This window comes from Triturus cristatus, chromosome 6, assembly GCF_964204655.1.
Source record: "Triturus cristatus chromosome 6, aTriCri1.1, whole genome shotgun sequence".
Classification (NCBI taxonomy): Eukaryota; Metazoa; Chordata; class Amphibia; order Caudata; family Salamandridae; genus Triturus; species Triturus cristatus.
In genome coordinates, this window is record NC_140589.1 from 322,796,048 (window position 1) to 322,816,747 (window position 20,700).

Below are 20,700 nucleotides of genomic sequence, written 5' to 3' on the forward strand. Positions count from 1 at the left end.
GGAAGATGGCAGCCCAAAAGTGGATTTCTAGGTATCCCTGCAAATGATAATTTCTTTGTCAGGTGAGGAGAGTAATTCATAAGGAACTCCACCAGCCGGTTTGGAGCCTCAAAGATGTATTGTTTTCGACTTCCACCCGTCGGTTGGAGTCGTACTAGTGCCAGTCCGATGTATTTCGTGATCTGGAAAAGCCTCCGTCCATCCGTGATCGAGTTCGGAAATGTATATTTCCGAACTCGATCACGGATGGACGGATAGCATATGTGCTAATAATAAGGACATCTATGATTTCTCCTTTTCCCCCCTTTTTCTTGTACAAATTGTTTCTGTATATAGTGGACTATCTTTATCACTAATCACCACATGTCACTGGTACACCACAGTCACGTTCTGCACATTGCAATTGAATTTGTAAATTGCTACAGCCTTTATTATTTGATTTTCTCTTGAATACAAATATTTTTTTTTCTTTTCAAAATAATTGTTTTTGTGTGTGTTATATCATTCAATATTTGTTATAAGTAAGCTGCTGCTACTCGTTCAAAGTAATTGAAAGCCCGACAGAACCAATTTTTTCCTTAAAATTTTTGTTGCAACAACAACCTAATGCACGAAGTGTGCTCAAAACAGGCATGATTACCAAATTTCTTCTTAACAATGTTGTCAAGAGACTTCCATACCAAAAACCAAGAAATGAGAAACAAATCTCACATTACCTGTCTAAAACATTTACAAATGTCTTATCAAACCAAAACCAAGAAGACAAACATTTCGATCCAACCTGATTGCAATTCTCCAACTTCCACCTGCTGATCCTCAGATCAATAGATCACCTCCAAAATGCCAACCGAAGAGCCCCAGTTGAGACACGCAGCCGCCACGAAGGTCAGGTTGATTAGCTGAAAGTCACCTCGGCCACGAGAATCAAGTCTCCTCTGCGGGGCGTCCCTTGGTGTTTCTGTCTCGTTGGTGCGAACTCCTTTTGGTCCAGGTGCGGTCTTCAATGGGGCCCCACGTCGGGCGCCAATTGTAGAAGTGAGATTTTTATCTGTCTCACTGGTGCAGGGACACTCTTTGTCTATGGGTTCACAAATGAGGATCAACACTGGATTGGAAACAAAATACAAGTTTATTTCACTCATGAGAGGAGTCCCATCATTCAGACACTACAAGTGCCCGAGGGAGGGGGCTCACAAGTTCAAGTTAAAACACAGTATTTATACATTTTGGTGCATCATGAAACCCATTGGAAACTACTTTATCATGCTGAGTTTGCAAACTGCTAACTCCTGATAAACCCCTACAAACATCATCTTTGTAGATAGGCAAGGGAGGTTACAGGCGTTGGTGGGCTCATAGATTAGACATCTGCGTGCACAGGCCTTTCAGCAGGGCAGGGCCTCTTTATTGTGCCACACGAGCATTATCAGCACAACCAGCTATTTAGTGAACACGTAACTCCTACCTTTGCAAAAGTCCTCGCAGAAACACAAAATGTGTGTTCACAGACAAAATGGGGGAGAGTGGAGGCTAACTTAACTGAATACATTTTTACCGTTTAACAGCTCAAATCGTGACAGGGCCTCGTGGCAGTGCCGCAACCTCAGGCTCTGAGAGTGGTTCAGCAGCCCTCTGCACAGCCATTCATGGCACCTCTGGACCCCCACATCTCCAGCCGCGGGGTGTAGGGAAACTTGCTGTCAGGCGGGAGATGCAAGCAGCAGATAAGTGTAGGGACCTCAGGAGCAGCTCTAGAATGCAGTCTCCATCTTTGCTGGCAAAGCCACGCCTATAGTGGTACTTTTTAGGTCTGGCGTTAACCAAGACCTTTTGATTTTACTAAAATCATATGCACAGTATTCTTACTAAAAGGGGCTTCCAGCCAGCTCTCTTCATCCATTGGTCTGTTGCAGTGTCATTCACATTTTGCTTCCTCCTGTTACAGCATAGGGCAGTGAGTCAGCCTACTTCAGCCACTGGCTGACTAAACTTTGAGTGACTGCATTTTTCTCTTACACAACTTGCACATCTGCATACCAGGTAGTTCCCTTCAGTGCCAGTATTTTTGTTTTCACTTTACTGTTCAGTGTTGCCTTTGTGTTTACAGCCTGATGTGATAGCAGGACTCTACTAAATGTGAGCACAGGGCACATTCCAGCTCTATCAGTTCCTGTCTCCTGCTAATGCTGTCAAAGATTCCTTTTCAGTGCCCTCTCTTTATCTGTCTCCTGCTGTTTTACTGCACACAAGAAGATGTCCATTTCAAAATGTTCTTTATAAAGTAATCCTCTTTTTAATATGCATGCAATGAAGTGCATTCATAACTGATCTCTTGTGTCATGCATGTATGTATTTTAGTTGAAGACTACAATTATTCTTGTAAACAAATGTAACGGTTTGTCTTGCTTACAAGACTTTCTACTTTGCTTTCTGTGATCTTGTATGCCAAGCTTATATCGACCTTTAACTATTACATAACTAAATAAAGCTGTTCTGTTTATTCCAATTTGCTATCTATCTTTGCAAACCTATCGGTCTGTCTACCGATGTACCTGTCCATCCATGTGTCTACCAGTCTTATCTGTCTGCCTGGGTACATGTCTATCTTCCTGTCTAACTACTTGTCCGTCTGTCTATACACCTGTCTATGTACCTGTTGCTGTGTCTACCTACCTGGATATCTGTCTTTCCATCTAGCTATCTATCTTTGCAGCTAAATTGGTCTATCTGTCTGTATATCCGTCTATTTATCCTTCTTCGCAACTCTATCTATCTATCTATCTATTTGTCTAGCTGTCTATCTGTCTACCAGTCATTTCTGTCTATCTGTCTATCTATCTGTCTACCTGTCGGTCCATCTATCTACGTGTCGGTTTGCCTACCTGTCAGTCAGTCTCCATAGCTGTTTACCTGTCGTTCTGTATACCTACTTATCTATCTATTTACCTATCTGTATATCTATCTATATTTGAAACTCTTATCAGCCTGCCTGTCTTTTTTAAGTAACCCTATCTATATCTATCTGTATGTCTACCTATCAATATGATCTGCCTATCTACCGGTCTATCTAACTAAGTCTATGTGTCTGTCTATCTATCTACTCCCTATCTGTCTACCAACATGTTGTTCTGCCTGTCGACCTATCTATCTATCTATCTATCTATCTATCAGCAACCCTATCAATCTTTATCTTAGCAAGCATATCTATGCTTATCTTAGCAAACCTATCCATCTCTAACCTATCTCTCATCTATCTTTTCTACCGTATCTTTATGTCTGGCTTTGCAAGCCTCTTGGTCTGTAATAAAGATTTACCAAAACATTACAAAAAAAGCATTTGTAAATGCAAAAGACTGGCAACCAACGCCAGACAATTTGACTTTTTTAAATCTGGTTTAGCCAAGATATTTTGATTTTTCTAAAATTATGTGTATAACTTAGTGATCAGGTTTTTTAGCCAGACTTTGCCCTAATCTATGGTTCTATAATTTACATTTTTCTTCCACCAACTCCAGCATGCATCACAGGGCAATGGGTCAGTGCAATTCAGCCACTGGCTAAACCACCCCTTTCACAAGCTCCCTTCAGTGCCAGGGACTTCTGTGGCAATTTGTGTTTTTTTGTAGGTAAAAAAAATATTTTTTCCTTTAGCTAATTATTTTGTTTAGATTGGTGATGGCCTGGAAACTTTCCTAACAATAAAAGTTTTGCAAAGATCCCGAGAGTAAATGCTAGACCTAGTGGCTTTGCCGATGCTTGTTTTATTTTTTTGTTTACTAGAATTTCGATACAACTTAAGGTGACTCTCAACATCAATCACTTGAAAAAAAGTTAACGTCGCAGGGAGAGTTGTGTAGTGCAGCACACAGTATTAGGAGAGCCCTGCGTTGTCTGCGGCCGCCTCGGGGTGTACCACATGCCACCAGTCCAGTGTTTTGCAGGTTGCAGGCAAGGTGTGTTGCAGGACAGCCTCGGCGGTGCGCCCCGGGACGGCGGAGGGGCACTGGCTCCTGTTCCTGCCTGTCTGTCTGCCTGTGCGCAGGGCAGAGGAGGGTTGTGGGTAAAGGGGGCCGAGTCAGGCTGATGTCAGACGGTCTCCGAGCATGGAGGAGGCGGGCAGCAGGCAGCACCAGCAGCAGCGCGTCCCCGCCGCCCCCAGCGGCATGGAGGAGTGAGGGAGCGGGCAGGACCCGGGCGGGACCCGCACTCTGCAGGAGCAGGACCCCCAACTTTGCACCGGAAGAAGCGGGCTCGAAGGAACACGCATCCGCCACCGCTCTGCCCGCTGCAGGAAGCGAGAGGCGGGCTCTGCCATGCAGCCGGGGCTCTTCCCCGGAGCCTAGGCGGAGCAGCGCGGGGACGGGGATCGATGTGTCCGAGGCGCCCGCCCAGCCCCTAGGAGGCAGGAGAGCGGCTCTCCCCGCTGTGCCCCCCTGGGAGAGGGAGGGCGCCACAGCCGCTAGGCCTGGGCAGGAAGGGCCCGCCGCCCCGGGGAGCGCCCGCCCCCTCCCGGACCGGGAAGATGTCCGCCTCCACCGGGGAGTGTATGGTGAACCGACAGAGGAAGCTGGAGGCCTTCATCCGGGACCCCAAGTCTCCCATCAATGTGGAGAGCCTGCTGGTGAGTGCTGCGGAGCCGGGTGCCCCCGGGGGTCTGTACTTATGTCGTGAACCTCAGTGCCCCCCTTCTGCACCCCCCCTTACACCCAGTTCTGTAGAAGCCTCGGTGTGTGTGTGCACTCCACAGCCCCCTCCCTGTTGACACTCCCCCCGGGGCCTCGCAGCAGCCCAGGGGTGGACGGTGTGTCCGATGACCAAAGTTCTACCATAAGTACCACGTCTAGGTGTGTGTGCGCGCGCGACTCTGTCCGCCGAAACTTTCTGTGCTGTGTGGTTCAGCGGCGCATCACGAGCAGTGCCCCCTGCTTGTGCAGACGCTGCCATACATGTACAATCGCCTCCTTGCGCTCGCTGTGCTCTGACAAGGCTTCCTCCTACTCCCACAAAAGTGCAAAGCTGGGGGTGCCCCTCCCACGTGACATCCTCTCTGCTGCCACTATTCTCACGTATGTGAGCTCTGCAACCCTTTCCTGTCTGTAGAAACGTCACCCCGGGCATCGCGTAAGCACATGGGACTTCGATATGTGAAAGAGTTGTGTTTTTTTTTTTTATTCGCCCACTTTTCTGTCATGACACTTCCTTGTTGCCCTGCGCAGCAGAGACCCGGAGGAGCCCGTCGCCCCGGTGACTTACATTTTGGCATTGCTGTTCAGTCTGTGTGGTGGGCAGTTTCCTGTCACTACTGGCATTTCCATCTGGCCCGAGCGACAGACCTCATCTGCCTGAGCCGGGTCGGGACAAAATAGGCTCGGACATCCTAATAAAAATGCCCCTCATTAGCGAAGTAAATAAGCTACAAAATCAGGTCAAATGTGAACTATTGAAGACGCGCTATCTGGGTATTTTGCAAGGTTTGCGAGACTGCATGCACGTGTATGCTACTGCCAATGCTTGTAGTAATAACAAGGAAATATAAAGTTAAGAGGTCTATTTGGCCTGAACATGCCCACAAACTGCAAAAAGCCGGCTGGCACACTGGCCTGTCAGACCAGCCCGTCTGCCTGATTGCCCAAAGGCCAGTCCGACCCTGTGCCTGGCTAGAACTCCCTAGTTAATACCTAGCCTGAGTTCTGCGTCGCTTTCCCTCGGTGCTGACTCCGTTCTCTGGCCCTGAAGCAGCACGGACTGCTGCGCTCCCTCCCCACCACTGCTGCCCAACATTAATAGGCCTGTGCTGTGTTTATATTCCACCGAGCCCTCACACTTTCCTCTCAGCCGACCGCAGCCCCGCGCATGAGACCCCCGCCCTTCTTTCCATGACTTGTCTTCTAATATTAATGTAATTATTGTGGGAGGTGCTCACGTCTCTCTCGTTGCTGGCACCCTGCAGCAGCACGGAGGCGGAGCCCCCTTCTGTAACTTGCTTTCCAATGTTCATTTAACTGGCATGGAATGTGTGTAGTTCTTCTCGGTGCTGGCACCTTCTGTCGGGTTGTACCGGGGCCACGAGTGCCCCTCGCTAGCATGCCCGGCCATGTGCCATTCATGTCGTGTGGGAACTGATGAAACCATTTTAGTGCTGTCATTTGATCCCTAAAAGTTGGAGGACTTTGCTTGGCTCAGTGGTGCCCCTTTTAGGACCTGCACGATCCCAGCGCGCCCTTCAACGCCACGACTTGTCTCGTGATATTAATTCCGCGTCTCGGTTGTTTAGTTTCCTCCTCCACTTTCACCCGGATGTGCAGTCTGGCAGGCGGCTCCTCTTCAGGAATGGTAACATTTTTCTAATGAAAGCAGGACCGGGAGAGGACACTTCTCGAGTTTGAAATGTGCCTCCGAGTCTGATGGGTGGAGAAGCAGGGAGTGGTGCCCTAGGGCAGGAGAGGCCCACAGCCGCCTCCCACTCTGCCATGACGACTGCCAACCCCGCAGGCCACGGCTGCCGCAGACATGGCTCCCCCCTTTTATTAACCGTGCACCTTAGTGACTTACTAACCGTGCAGATTAAGTGTCTTACCAATCATGCACTTTAGTGACTTACTCGCCTATTCCTAAAAGTGCCTAAATGCAATGCTTTCTTCTGGGGAGTGTCAGGGGCTTCATGTGTCACTAATTGGCTGTGTCCCCGCCTCAGACCAGTCCCTGAGGCGTTGATATTCATGCACTCTCACAGCTGGGGATTCTCACGTTTCATGTCATGGAGATTTTGCGTAATTTATTGGCTGAAAACATTCTTGTTTATCTTGTGGCTTCATGTGTCTGGAATGCAGGCGTTGGTGTGGGACACTAGCGTCCCTCCGAGTCTTGTAAACTGTTCCGGTTTGCAGTTCATGACATTTGACCCCAGGCCTCTCTCGCATGATTCCTGTCCACTCCAGGTGCAAGAGGCATCCTTTACCCCTCTGCTGCCAGAAACAAGGTGGAAGCACATGGGTTCACACCCCTGGATCTTCTGATTCCCTGCTGTCGGGTTCCATTCAAGGGAGTGTATTTGAACTCGGTGACTGAGCTCAGCTATGTACAAGCAGACTTGCACAACAAGTCAACACTTTCTGTGTGTGGAGGTGGTTGGGAGCTCTTTTGCTCTGTTTTCTTCACCAGTAGAGATGTGGCTGTTAAGCCGGAGGATGATGTAACACTTACACCATGAAAAGAGTCTAGCTAAACCTCTATTCATGTGCTTAATTTGTAAAATAATATATGCATACAAGTGCAGGAGCTCAGTTTTCTCAGGAGTTGACCCCAGATGCTGCCGAATGCTGGGATTGTTGAATACTAAGGCTGCCTAGTCTTGATTCCACCTTGTGAATCTTCCACCGCCTTACACTTCCTGTCTTATACCTCACTTTCCAGGTTATTTTTCATTCCTGCTTTCTTAGTACTGGTCTTCATATCTTTTCTTCCTTTTTAACCTTTCTATGCCATGCTGTACGTCAGTCTGATGATGAAAAATAAGCCCTGGTCCTCAAAAATGAGTACCGGTGCCCACTACCTGCACTACATGCCCTTCCCTGTCTGTTTTTAAATATGAAAAACTCAGTTGTGTTGGAGGCAGTAGGCTTTTGCAGTAACATTAGGATCTCATAAGTGTGTTTGAGGCTAGTTTTTGTCTGTAGACACTTTGAGTATCCTTAAGTTGCATACCCAAACCTCCATGCCTACTTGGCCATAACACATGCCCACAAACTGCTGGTCCACCCTAAGTAAACTCCTAAGCATCTGCATCTGAGGAACCTGACTCACAGTGGCTAAAAAGTCATTTGCTTTAAGACTTGTGATATACGTGCAAGGAGGGGAAAAAAGCAGGACTTGGAATCACTCAATCCGATTCAAGTTCTTTTACCTCTAGCTACAGCATTTGACTACCAGACGGAGAGCTCAGGCGATTGGAAGAACACTCTGAAATTGCATCTCCTAGGCAATATATTTTATTGCCTAACAGTGGAGTGGGCTTTCCATTTTTGTCTTAACTAATATGACGGGTGCGCATTAGTCGTGTATACTGTGGGGTGTGTGTGATTGAACCAGGACTTCTGAAGAGCATTTTATGGACCTATATGTCCAAATTTGATTTGGTATTGGCCGCTGATGGGCCTATTCACAAAAACATATGGGGCACTCAAAGTAGTACTTCTCATATAATATTTTTTTCCTTTGCGAATTGGCCCCAAAACATCTAAAATGTGAATATTCAGATACAATTCTCGCATATACAAAGTGCTGCTCTCTTTGTACTTTTACTAATAGAAGTTTGGACTTCTTGGGGTCAAATCACAAAGGTATGCAAGAGCAGTCCTGCAGAACTACTTTCCGTGCTCAAAAATGCTTTGGTGAATCAGTCCCTATATTCTGAAAACATTAACTACATACGTATGAGTCAGTAGGCCTGTGTGGGCACTCGCCTGTACCAGAGCTGGAGAGGAGCTATGCTCATTGTTACAGAAGTGGATTCTCTGACACTTTATCTAATCATTTATTTATTAGCAGTTTTAAGGAACACAGACCAGACCCAGTGGACGGCAGAGTGCGTAAATACATATATTACAGATACAAAGGATAAACATTGTAGTGTATTTGTTAAACAACATTGTAATTTATGCAAATTATAGCATTCCTAGACAGAAAATAAGCGGACGATCAATTTGAGCAAATGTACAAACGCACATTTATTGTGATGAAAGTTCAATGTATCTTGGCTAGAAAATCCCCAGAGGCTCTTATTGGTGAAGGTTAACTCGGCCAATGATGGTGGATGTAGTGGTCGCCAAAGTGTTTGGTTTCAAACCAGTAACTTTTACTGATATTCTGTGCATAACCACCGGGGTCTTCTTTGTCAGGCTGTAATGTTTTGTGGTTCTCGGAGGCATTCTTGCACGTTTCTGTAGGGAGGGCTTGGAAAAAAAGACATTTTTGAGCACTCTTTAACAAATCCATAGGATAAAGTGTACATCAATTTGGGGCTGTTTCCTGTATCTAGCAAGTATGCTGCACAAACGTTTCTGCAGGTGACACAGATTTTAATTTTACTCCGGGTTTTGAACATTGGGCAACTTTCACTTATTTTCAATTTTTTTCTTGAATTAAGAAAAAAAGATTTTAAAAAGAGAGACAGGAAGGGGAGAGGTATGTGAGAGAAAGAGAGACAATTTGAAAGCCATGACAGGAGCCAAGAAGTGGGGTTGGTACTGACTTCCTGTACTGGCACCTGAGCGGAGTTTCGGGTTGCACTGAGTGTTGGGCACCTGCTGTCAGTCTTTGCCTTTAAGTCATGTAGCCCCATTCACTCTTAAACCGAATGGGGGCTCTTTCTTGTTCCCTCTGACTGAATGTGACGGCCAGGCTTGTCCGCAATGATGCTGGGACGGGGTTTAGGGTGGGGTGGTGGGAGAGGAAGCGGGGTGAGGGGGTGCTATTTTATTACGTTACCTCACCAAAGAGGAAGGGGACATTTGACAGTGTTTGTTTTGCAACACAAAAAATGCTGCCAGAAGTAAAACCTTTGAAGGGCACTCTCAATTTTAGGTCGAATCCTATCATACAACGCAGCTGTCTGGTTTGGTAACAACATCTTGGGGGTCTTCACAAAGCTTCCTCAGGATTGCATTCTGCCCATTGCTTAACCCCTTCAGCGCGGCGCGGATTTCCGCGCCACGCTGAAGGTTCTGAGCACGGGCGGGGCCATGACGGAACGGTTCCGTCATAAGCACAGCCCAACCGACGTGCATGACGGAACCGTTCTGTCATGCGCGTCGAAGGGGTTAATATTGGCTTTGTGTTTTGTATATCACATTTTCTTGCATTCTGTTTGCTGGCTTTATTTGTTTCAGGCTGTCCATCTTGAGTTCATCCCTTCCCTTGCCCAAACACTATTTACTGTATTCTTCCACCAGCATTGAATTTCTGTAACCAGGCCTTTAATCTTGTTCTTATCTAGCCATATTTGCTGTGCATTCAAAGACTGAGGTCAGAGGTCAAGCTTTTTCTTCCAGGGAGCTTGGTGTTTTCTTTTCTTTCTCTGACTTCAAAGTGAGAGGATTTATGTGGCAATCATACTGGCTACTCAGGGTGTGCGGTACGATGTTATTTTTTTTCCTAGCACAAAACAACATTTAAATGAACTGCACATATTTCAAAATATGGAAAGCACAAATGTAGCACATTTTTTTTGTAAAGCTGAAGTGTGGTGGAAACCTATTTTAATACAATCAATACAGTACGTGATGAAATTTCAACACATAATTGTTTGCGCTCTGTATACTTTTATTTGTTAAACTGTATGTCTGTGCAAATGTATCAGTAATTTCAATTGAAGATGTGTTGTCTGTAGTGGCAGTGTGCTACCACACCATGCATATTCCACTTTACCACAGTCTACGCCACTGTACTCTATTCTGTATCACTTCACAGTACCCCATTCCAAACTGCAACTCTGCACTGTACTCAGCGCCACTTCACTCGACGCCTCTCTACTTTTTCCATTATTCTTTATGCCAATGCACACTACCTTATACAACTCTACTGTGCACCACTACACTATTCACGCTACGCCAATCCCCAAAAAACCATTCTAATCTACACTGCACTGAACGACACTCTACTCTATGCCACTGCACTCTATGCCACTTCATTCTACTCTGAAACAATCTGCTCTATGCCACTGGACTGTACACCACTCGATTCCAGTTTGCACCATTTCACTTTACACTACAGCATTCTACCCTGCACCACTCCACACTACCCCACTGCACTCTGCCACAGCAATCAATGCAACTTTACTCAAAACCATACGCTCTGCCACTTTACTTGAAACAAATACATAGTATGCCACTTTACTGAAAATCAATACAATCTACGCCGTTTTACTCAAAAGCAATACACGCTATACCATCCTACTCGAAAGCAATGCTCTACGACTCTATACTCTGCACTGTATGCCACTATACCCTACTCTGCGCCACTGCCCTCTACGCCACTCTGCACTCAACGCCACTATACTCCACTCTGCGCCACTCTTCTCTACGCCACTCTTCTCTACTCAGCACTGCTCCATTCTACTCTGCACCTATTTACTGCTTTCTAGGCCAATCCCCTCTACGCCACTCTAATCTACTGTGCACCGCTGCAATCTACGCCACTTAACTTTACGCCTCTCTACTCTGCACCACTCTACTCTATGCCAGACGACTCTAACACACTCTACTATGCACCACTGCACTCTTTGCCACTGCATCACTCCATTCTATGACATTCTACTGAACTGTATGCCTCTGCACCACTCTAATCTATTCTTAACTACTCCATGCCACTGCACTCTACACCTCTGTGCTCTACCTTGCACCACTCCACTCTACAACACTCTACGACACAACTCCACTCTCTCTATGCTACTCCTTGCCATTTTCCTCCACTCTGTTCTACGACACACAACTCTACTGTACTCCACTTGACTACTCCACTGCGCCACTCCGCGCCAGACTTCACTGCACTCAACTCTACGTCACTCCATAGCACTCTACTTTCCTTTACCCCCCTGTCTTTTAGCCATGCTGAACAGCCTCCACAATGGTGTGCAGCATGGCTAAAGCATATTGTCAAAGCTTGTGTTATGGTGGTACTGTAGAACCTCCCGCACCCCTGTTTCCAGTGCCACTACAGGGCTGAGATGAGGTGTCTGACGGGCAGAGACCTGGCCTGGTGGCACACACACAGGACGAGGAGGCTAGTGCGTCACGGGGACAGATATTGGTATCAGTGAGCACAGCGGGTCTGCGGGAGGCCTTACGTCATTCAATTAGCTTTCTTTCAGGAATGCGGAGAGTAAACACTAGAGCTGCTTGGCGGACTTTGTTTCAATGCTGTCATTAAATAGCGAACGGCGAATATACATTTAACTACAATAGCCACCCACAGGTTTCAATGGTGTTCTACCTCAGAAATGTAAACAATATGTCGATCCCTTGCACTGCCTCGACACACAGCGCAGCCGGGCCTACGTTACAAAGCGGCCACCATGAGCTGCCCTCTCTGCAGAGCTATCTCTCAGTGCGCCCACGCGCGCTGCCAGCTCCACCGATGCCAGCGTTGGCAGCGGCCCACGGACGGGCATCTCGGCGCGTATTCAGTTTGATCTTTTTTTCCCTTCTTCACGGCAGGATAACCTTGTTTCGCTGCCAGGACAAGCTAGTCTCGGAGGTGGCCTGTCCGCTCCCGGCCTTTGCGCCACCGCAGCATCTGATAAGTAACGCGCACAGGCACAGAGAGTCACCTCATGGCCGCGTTGTCGCTGCGTTCCTCTCAGAGCCGGCTGAGCGGAATATCGCTGCGTCGTAAAGGAAGGATTATACAAACAGCTGTCAGGGGGTGCTGGAACGGGCACCAACCACCATGGGATTTTCGATGGGCTCTGAATGTCAGTGGCTGGCTGCAGCTCGTGCGACAGCGGTTTATGACAATGTGTGCTAGTGCCTCAGTCCGCTGCTGCACGCATTTGGAAGTGTGAATGACGCGAGTTTCACTTTAGCACTTTCTCATTGTGATACCTGTAGTATTGCGTTGGTGGCACACCACTTCCTGTCCTAGGCTGCGCATGAAGTGTGCTGTGCCAAGCTCAAGTGAGCTGTCTTTTGGAATCGAACTAGGAAAACTTAGACCTGTGGCCAGGAGGAGTTATAAATAGCTGTACGTCCCAGGCCTAAAACATTCGATTGATTTTTGTTCACGCTTTAGTACTGCAGCTGTTGCATGTTTTTTGCAGCTTGTTTGAAGCGGCTGTGTAGATAGGGTGAGTAGCAAAGACACCTTAGAGTGGAAGTGCGCCTCTGGTTGGACATGCACGAATATGAGACGAACAACTGTTCTGCGAGAAGTGAACAAGAAGTGTAAATTTGTTTAAGGCCTCTAAAAAGCATCCATTGTGAAATTTCTAGCCCTATGGATTTTTTTTCTGTTCTCTTCGAGGGTGATGTCTGCACTACACCCTTTCTTCCCCAGCGTATGTGAGCATGGCACATTTTCAGGTCCATATGAGCTTTTTTGTGGATTCCCAGTTGTCCGAGTGGACAAATGTAGCGGAGTAGGAACAAAGATAAAACCCCCGCCTCATAGGGTTGTGGTTTTGTCTTTCTAAAGCCTGCATTTGATATTATGTGGCCTGTCCCCAATAAGCCTGACAGTTATAGGCTGAAAAGTCGTGCTTCTGTAGTGTTGTTAAATGGTTTATGGGGCCGCCGTCGCATACGTTTCCCTAGTCTGTTGGTTGGTCACGCATTACCTGTTGGTAGAAAATCGTGAATTAATCTTGTGATTGCTCAAGTTGAAATCTGCAGCCCTAGAGTCACACCGTTATTTTGACGTAACTAGACACCTGTTTTTGAAAAAGATGCTTTTCCTTTCCATCCTATCTTATCCACTTTTTTTCTGTTTTTGGATATGATGTCTTGGTTTGCACTGGTTGGGCCTGGCATTTAAAAATCCTGCATACTGTGGGTTCCGGTTGAATTTCTCTGTTTTATTTAATTCCCTCATGCAATCTATATTAAAGAGTTCTATTTTATATACAAAAAAATGACCACATATACAGGTATATCGAAAGGTGTTTTGGGTAATTCCAAAGTCTAGTGTAATAAAACCCCCACCTCCAGAATAAAGCAAACAATAACCTACCATTTTTCCCTTTATCGTCCATCCAAAATCAGACAACCACACACTCTGCCTCTCTTAAATAACCCCTAAAGTGACCTTACATTTTCTGTACTCTTCTATATCTTATTCCCCAATGTTAATCCTATTTTAAAGCTTCTTCCCTATCTGCCCATAGCCCACCACCTCATTTACTGAGCCGGACTCTTTCAGTCAATACGGATCCAACCCTTGGTAGTTTTCCATCCAGTGCTTTTCATCATTCCCAACTACTTCAGAACATGTCCTACCAGCAGTAAGGCTTCCCCTAAATAACTTAGACCTGTTCCATCAAAAAAGTCTGCAAATTTAGTCGGACGTAACCTAACCAGAAAACCCAAGCCTTAAGCCCACAGGAGCAGAAAAACAAAATTAGGCAAATGTTGGGGACTGTAATAAGACTAAAACTTCCAGGTGTACAGGATTTCCAAAAAAGAGGTTGTCCTGCATGCTGGGGCCCCAGCTCTACGTCCCACTAAGCCCTCCTTCGACCCCTAACCTAGTCCCTTCCCCAGTGGCACAATGGACCGTGCCATAGCTTGTCCATAGTATATGTGGATGTAGAGCAGGAATGTTAATTGCTGTATATCGGGCCTTGGTGGGAACCTGCTAGTGTGCATGTTGCTGCTTCTGAGATACTCTTTGATGGGCCTCTCTGTCCACTAGAAGAGGGTAGCCTTCTTCTCCTCTGGTGTCTGAGCATTTGATTTTGTGCTCACTTCACTTATTTCACCTACACAAAATAATGTAAACCCAAAGAGCACCTTATACGAATGTTTTCTATGCTCCTATGCCGTTAGATTTCTCTCCCAAAGCAAACTTTGATCCTTAATGAATACATCAGTGCTTTTCCTGGCTCCCCAAATAACTTGGCTTGCTTCTTACCTGAAGACTTATCTTACTTTACTAATGTTCAGAGCATCAGTAAGCGTCCATGGTCTCCTCCTATCTTCACAAGGTTAAATCAAAGTGGTAACCTACCAGCCTCAAAGCAAGAGGGAGCTGTGAGTAGATACAAGAGGAAACTGAGGCATTCTTACTTAGGGTGTCAAAATTCTACTCGTGCATCCTCCTAACATAATTATTATATGTTCACTCAGGGGAAGCCAGAAGAACTAGTGACTTGTCCTAAATGTTGTTCCTTCTCAAAGCCAGTTCTATCAACTGAAGAGGTCCTTTAATCCGTGCATTATATCATCTGTTGCCTGGAGGCTCTAGGCTCTTAATCAGAATCCTCTGCTTTCAGCACCTTTCATGGAAGAACTTTCAACCATTCGTCAGAAATGGTTAACACCCCTGGACCCATGGCACACCAAAAACCTTTATCTCTTTTGCTATTTTCTCCACTTACAAATTTGTTCTTGAAAACTTTCAAAGCTTGCTTGTCTTTTGAGGTAGTTCACTGTACAGGTGAACATGCTATTGTCATATCACTTCTGATAAAAATGAATAAATGGTTTGGCGGCTCTAGCAGACTTTAGGCTTGTATCCAGTATCCCACGCCAAACGAAGCACAGTCTTTGAAAATCACAGTGTTTGGTATTCTTCCGGTATTACCAGTGTTTTAGGCAGGCTTCTACTGGGGTGTCCATATTATTGTTTGTTGCTGACATGGATCTGGAAATGATGATGATCGGGTAGCACCATTGTTCTCTCCTAGGGAACTCCTGCATTCTGCCGGCACTAGATAATCTAATGTAACACACATGACCTTAAACTGTGCAGTTTTATCCATCGATTGGCTTTGAGAGACCAGGCTGGGGTGCAGCCAGCCTGTAGTACCACATGGCATGCCCCCATGCAGGTTAATCTTTGGTTCGAAATTGTAAAATAAAACCCTCTATTTTCTCTCAGCTCATTATTCAGACCCTACAGCTGCCAGTGGCTTGAGTCTTCACTATAAAACTATTTGTACATTTTTTAAGTCCCACAACCTTTTAAAACGCACTAATTGATTTGTTTCAAATTAAGCATTTGTGTCCATCAGAGGATGAGGGCTTCTAATGCACAATGGACTTCTAATGACCCATGATGGGGGTTTATAGCGTGTCACACGTGGGTGGATGCAGTGAAGGATGGTACTTCCCTTGTAAGGCAGAAATATCCAAATATACTGCTTCTTCACTCCACCACTGGTGTGTTTGAATGCACTAGTTAGGTTTAGTTACTGCTATAATTGCATTTCTGCTTCAAAGGTTTATTTGTCTTGTTGTAAAATGATTACATTCATATTATATCCCCACTTCACTGAAGGAAGAATTCGTATGGGGACTTGGAGGACTATCTCAAAGTTGTGTTGCTTATGTATATTTTAAAGGTGTCGAACCCACTAGTAGCACCTCCCTTTTAGTTGCAGACTTCTGGTAGTTGGCAGGAGTTGCTAATCACGTATATGATTGGTTGAAAAGTTCATAAATGGGTCACATCCCTAAACGACCATGACGAAGACTTGAAAATCAGGGAAAATGCTTGACTTCTCTATAATAGCTATGCCTAGGAAATATTACAAGGAATTAATCTTCATGGTTGCCTGTCTGCATGTAGATCTCATAGTCCGCTTCACAACTTGCCTTGCTTCAAAGCAATCTCAAGAAAAGCTGTTAGGACAATTTCATTGACATTCAAAATGTGTTCTGTATGTAAACAAAAAGTAACACACACTGAGTGAGATTTCAAAGTGTAAACCCAAATATGTTACTGCTGGGGCTTGTGAGTTGAGCACACAGTTAGTTCATAAGTCATCCAGAATGTATCGTATCATGCAGCAAGAAGCAATTAATTCCTTCTTAGATAATCTTGATGCTGTATTCGATCAGCGTAACCTTCCTCTCTTCATCATCTTCTTGGACATGAACTTAAACCTAAAACTTAAAGAATCGGACTCAAATCTTTTTCTCTTTCTGTTAATTTTTTCTTATGACACCCTCGCTAACACGCACACCTCCCCAACCCCTTCCCATGGTAGGTACTGCTGATGCCATCCTCATCTATGTCCATCTTAACTAATATCAGATCCCCCACGTTCGAGACATTCCCAGAGAAGTATTTGTCCCTCATTAACTCCAAATGTTTAGTCTCTAAATGTATAGCCTGCCTGCCTCCACTCTAGCATATATATATATTTTTTTAATTAAATGTGTTTATTGGCATTTTCATAGTTGCGATACAGATACGATATTCATTAAGAACGTGAAGACGTTACAATAAGAATACTTCAACATCAAGTTCTGTGTACAGTAATATACAATAAGACGGTTGTGGTATGTCCCTTCGGATCCCTTCACACCCACCCCCCCCCCTTTCCCTCTTCCCGTCCCATCTCAAGACCTCATTGGGCGTCAGTAAGCGTAAGTCCATAGTGTTTAAGCCAAGGCTTCCATATTCTCCAGAACTTTTTAGGACACCCCCTTGCCTGATATATCGTTTTCTCCCCCAGCATGTACATGTCCATATTTTTCCTCCACTCATTCAGCGATGGTCCCGTCACTGGCCCCCATTTCTTAGCCAGGTCACGCTTTGCCACAACTAGTCCTAGCTGGAGTAGCAGTATTTTTGTCCTAGGGAGATCAACCTCCGTGGAGACTCCCAGCAGTACTAACTGCGGGTTCAGAGGAATCGTCCCCTCCAGAATGGCCCCTAGTTCCTCTAAAAGAGTGCTCCAATATCTCTGAATCTGGGAGCACTCCCAAACCGTGTGGAAGAAGTTGCCCTCCAATGCTTGGCAGTGCAAACAATTGGGCTCCTCCGCCCTCCCTATGAGATGTAAAAGTGCCCTATCATAGTACGCCCTGTGTAGATATTTGAGTTGATTCAGTCTTAAGCGTGACTTGATGGCCACCTCGAGAGGGTGCATCAACGCCATTTCCCAGTCTAGGTCCTCTATTGCCCCCACATCTAGTTCCCATTTGGTCTTCAAATTCTGCAAAGAGTCTGGCTTGTTGTTGATGATGGTACTGTATGTCCAGGAGACTGCCTTATCTCCTATCTCACCCATCAGGAGGCAACCCTCCAATGGCGCGTATTCCGGAATGGCTGTCGTGTCAACAATATGTTGTGCCTGTCATGCGTGTGCCAGCTGCAGAAATTTGTAATGCTGGGATTTGGCCATGGCATACTCTGTCTGGAGGTAAGACAATGTTACCAGTTTCCCTCAACATAGTATGTCCTTAAGCTGGGTGATGCCCAGCAGGTCCCATTGCCTGAAACCTCTCAGTTTCGCAATTTCTTTAAGTCTGCTACCTACCCACAGTGGGGTTTCCTTTGTCACTCTACCCGTCCATTTCATCTGCCTCTCCGCCTTTTTCCATGTTGCTATTACGATCTGTGTGGCTGTTAGGAGACGTGTGGAGCCCTTACCACCGTATATATAGTGTGTATATGGCTGATCAGTGAATTGCGCATGTTCAAGCGCATATGCGGGGTGGTCTCTGTCTACATGATCCCCATTCATTCATCACGATAAGGTGGGTTGCCCAATAATAGGCCCGCAGGTTGGGTAAAGAGATACCACCATTATATTGGTTCCGTTGTAGTGTCACCAGCACTATCCTCGGTGGTTTCCCAACTCAGAGGAATGTTTTCAGTGTGCCCTCTATTCTGATGAACACCTCGTCCGGGATCCAGTGGTACGTGTTTTGAAGGACATATATAAGAACTTCGGGAGCACTATCATTGTATAGAGCGCAGCCCGGCCCAGCAATTTCAGTGGCAATGTCCTCCACCTGTCCGCGTCCGCTCGGAATTCCCTGTGTACCCTATAGAAGTTTTGGTCTAGAGCTGCTGTCGTATTTGTCGAAACATAGATACCCAGATATTTGATGCTTTCGGGGGCCAGTTGGAGTTGTCTCTGGCACATATCACACCCACTGCCTCTGCCACCAGATAAAGACAGGATTTCTCCCAATTAATTGTGCATCCTGCGTGAGCTCCATAAGTTTCACAACTGTCCATTATCGTAGGGATGGATGTCTCTGGTTTTGTGACATACAATAGTATGTCGTCCGCATACAACGAGATACGTTGATCTGAACCCTCCTCTCCTTGGCCCCGAAATCCCATTATATCTGAGTGTGCCCAAATAACACATGCAAGAGGTTTCAGTACCAAAGCAAAAAGTAGAGGAGACAGGGGACAACCCTGACAGGTACCCTTTCCGATCTGGAATTCCCTGGACACCACCCCGTTGACTCTGGTTCTGGCCAGTGGTCGTTCATAAAGAACGGCTATCCACCGTCTGAAAGCCTTTTTGGCATCCAGAGACAGGATGAAATGTGGTTGTTCCTTAGTGGTTGCCACCTCTAACCAGTTGTGTAACCTCCGAAGGTTGAGCCGTGTCGACCGCTTAGGCATAAAACCAGACTGGTCCCGCTGTATGAGTCCCAATATTACTCTAGTGAGTCTGTTAGCCAGTATCCTAGCCAGTATTTTAGTTTCCATGTTGATAAGAGAGATGGGTCTATACGAGCTACACTTCTGCGGCGGTCTGCCCTCCTTGTGTATCACCACAATTGTGGCTGTCCTCAGATCTTTGGGCAGCTTTGCCGGTCTCATGCGCCTCCAGGTATAATTGGAGGAGATGTGGGCAAAAAAGTGTCACGTTCTGTTAAAAAAATTCTGGGGGGAGCCCATTATGGCCCGGGACCTTGCCAGTCTTCAGCTGGCCGATGGCTGTCACAATTTCCTCTTTCGTGATTTTTCCATCTAATGTCTGCGAGTCACTATCTGTTAGTTTTGGAAATTGCGTGTGCTGGAGGTAGGCCCGTGTCGGTTCGGGTCCTGCCAAGTCGCGTTGTGTGTAAAAGCGTTCATAATAGTCTAAAAAAAGCATTGGCTATAGTTATAGGGGTATCGTGCGTCTGGCCAGTGTCGGTTCGTATCTGTGTCACCTACCTGCTTTCTAACTCTTTCTTACTGAGCCATGCAAGCAGACGGTCCGTTTTGTCTCCCGCGTCATATAATCTTCGGTGCATGGCTTGTACCGCATTTTGCGCGTCTCTTTGCCAGAGCAAAAAAATCCTGTCTGAGGAGTTGCATTCTACGCTGCAATGAAGGGTCAGTACTTGTACTGGCCTGTGTTTCCACTTGCAGTAGGTGGGATTCAAGCCCCGCGATCTGCTCTCCCTCCTTTCGTTTCTTGTGGGCTATGATGTTTTGGGCTCTATCCCTCAACACTGGTTTGTAGGCTCCCCACAGTGTAATAGCCAAATCTACTGACCCCACATTCTCACTAAAATAAAGTTCAGAGTCCACCCTAATTTCCTTGGCAACCTGCGGGTCTCTCAATTCCCATGCACTGAGTTTCCATTCCCCTGTTGGGCAATGCGGCCGGGTGCCCACTGTAATCCACAGCGGCGAGTGGTCTGAAAGGCCTCTCACCAGATATTCTACCTTACGTATGTCTCCTAATTCCCCCGCCGGGGTTAATATATAATCCAGACGTGAAAAGGTTTTGTGCGCGCCCGAGTAAAAGGAATAGGCTCTGGTCTGGGGGTGTTGCCTACGCCATACATCTGTGAGTGCCAGTGTGTCAGTGAACCTTTTGAGTGTCGTCTCTTTAGGGTCTCCCGTGGGCACCGTCGTACGATCTATTGTGGGGTCCATCACATCATTAAAGTCCTTCCCCATAATGTGTGTGTCTCAGCCGGCCTCTATCAGGACTATTGCAAATTTTTCTAGTGTTTGTTTCTGCAACCTGGTGGGGTGCAAATAAACTGATGAAGGTAATGTTTCTCCTGTCCCACATCCCCTTCACTGCAACATATGTGCCACCTGGGTCCATCGACGTACGTTCAATTCTAAAAGACGGATTCTTTCTAATCAATATTGCCACTCCCCTTGCCCCCGTCGAGAACCCTGCGTGCGCTAGTGTCTTGTACGCCCCACGGCCTAGAAACTCACAAAGATTTCCCTTTAGGTGTGTCTCTTGCAATAAGATAAAATCTGGTTTCAGTCTTTTGAAGTATG

The 20,700-nt window shown here is 46.2% G+C and overlaps 1 protein-coding gene across 5 annotated transcripts in view; it reads left to right on the forward strand.

Annotated features, from left to right (window-relative positions):
- The first annotated feature begins 3,923 nt into the window (after positions 1 to 3,923).
- Positions 3,924 to 20,700, forward strand: part of ROCK2 (Rho associated coiled-coil containing protein kinase 2) — a 531,243-nt gene continuing 514,466 nt past the window's right edge. For 4 of the 5 annotated variants that reach the window (XR_014962943.1, XM_085610694.1, XM_085610692.1 and 1 more), the window contains exon 1: positions 4,023 to 4,621. Coding sequence is in view for 4 of the 5 variants with exons in the window: in XM_085610694.1 (XP_085466820.1) it covers positions 4,523 to 4,621 (99 nt within the window). In the remaining variant the exon portion in view is untranslated. Of the gene's footprint in view, positions 4,622 to 20,700 lie in introns of all 5 variants that reach the window. The other variant, XM_085610696.1, reaches the window with a different exon arrangement.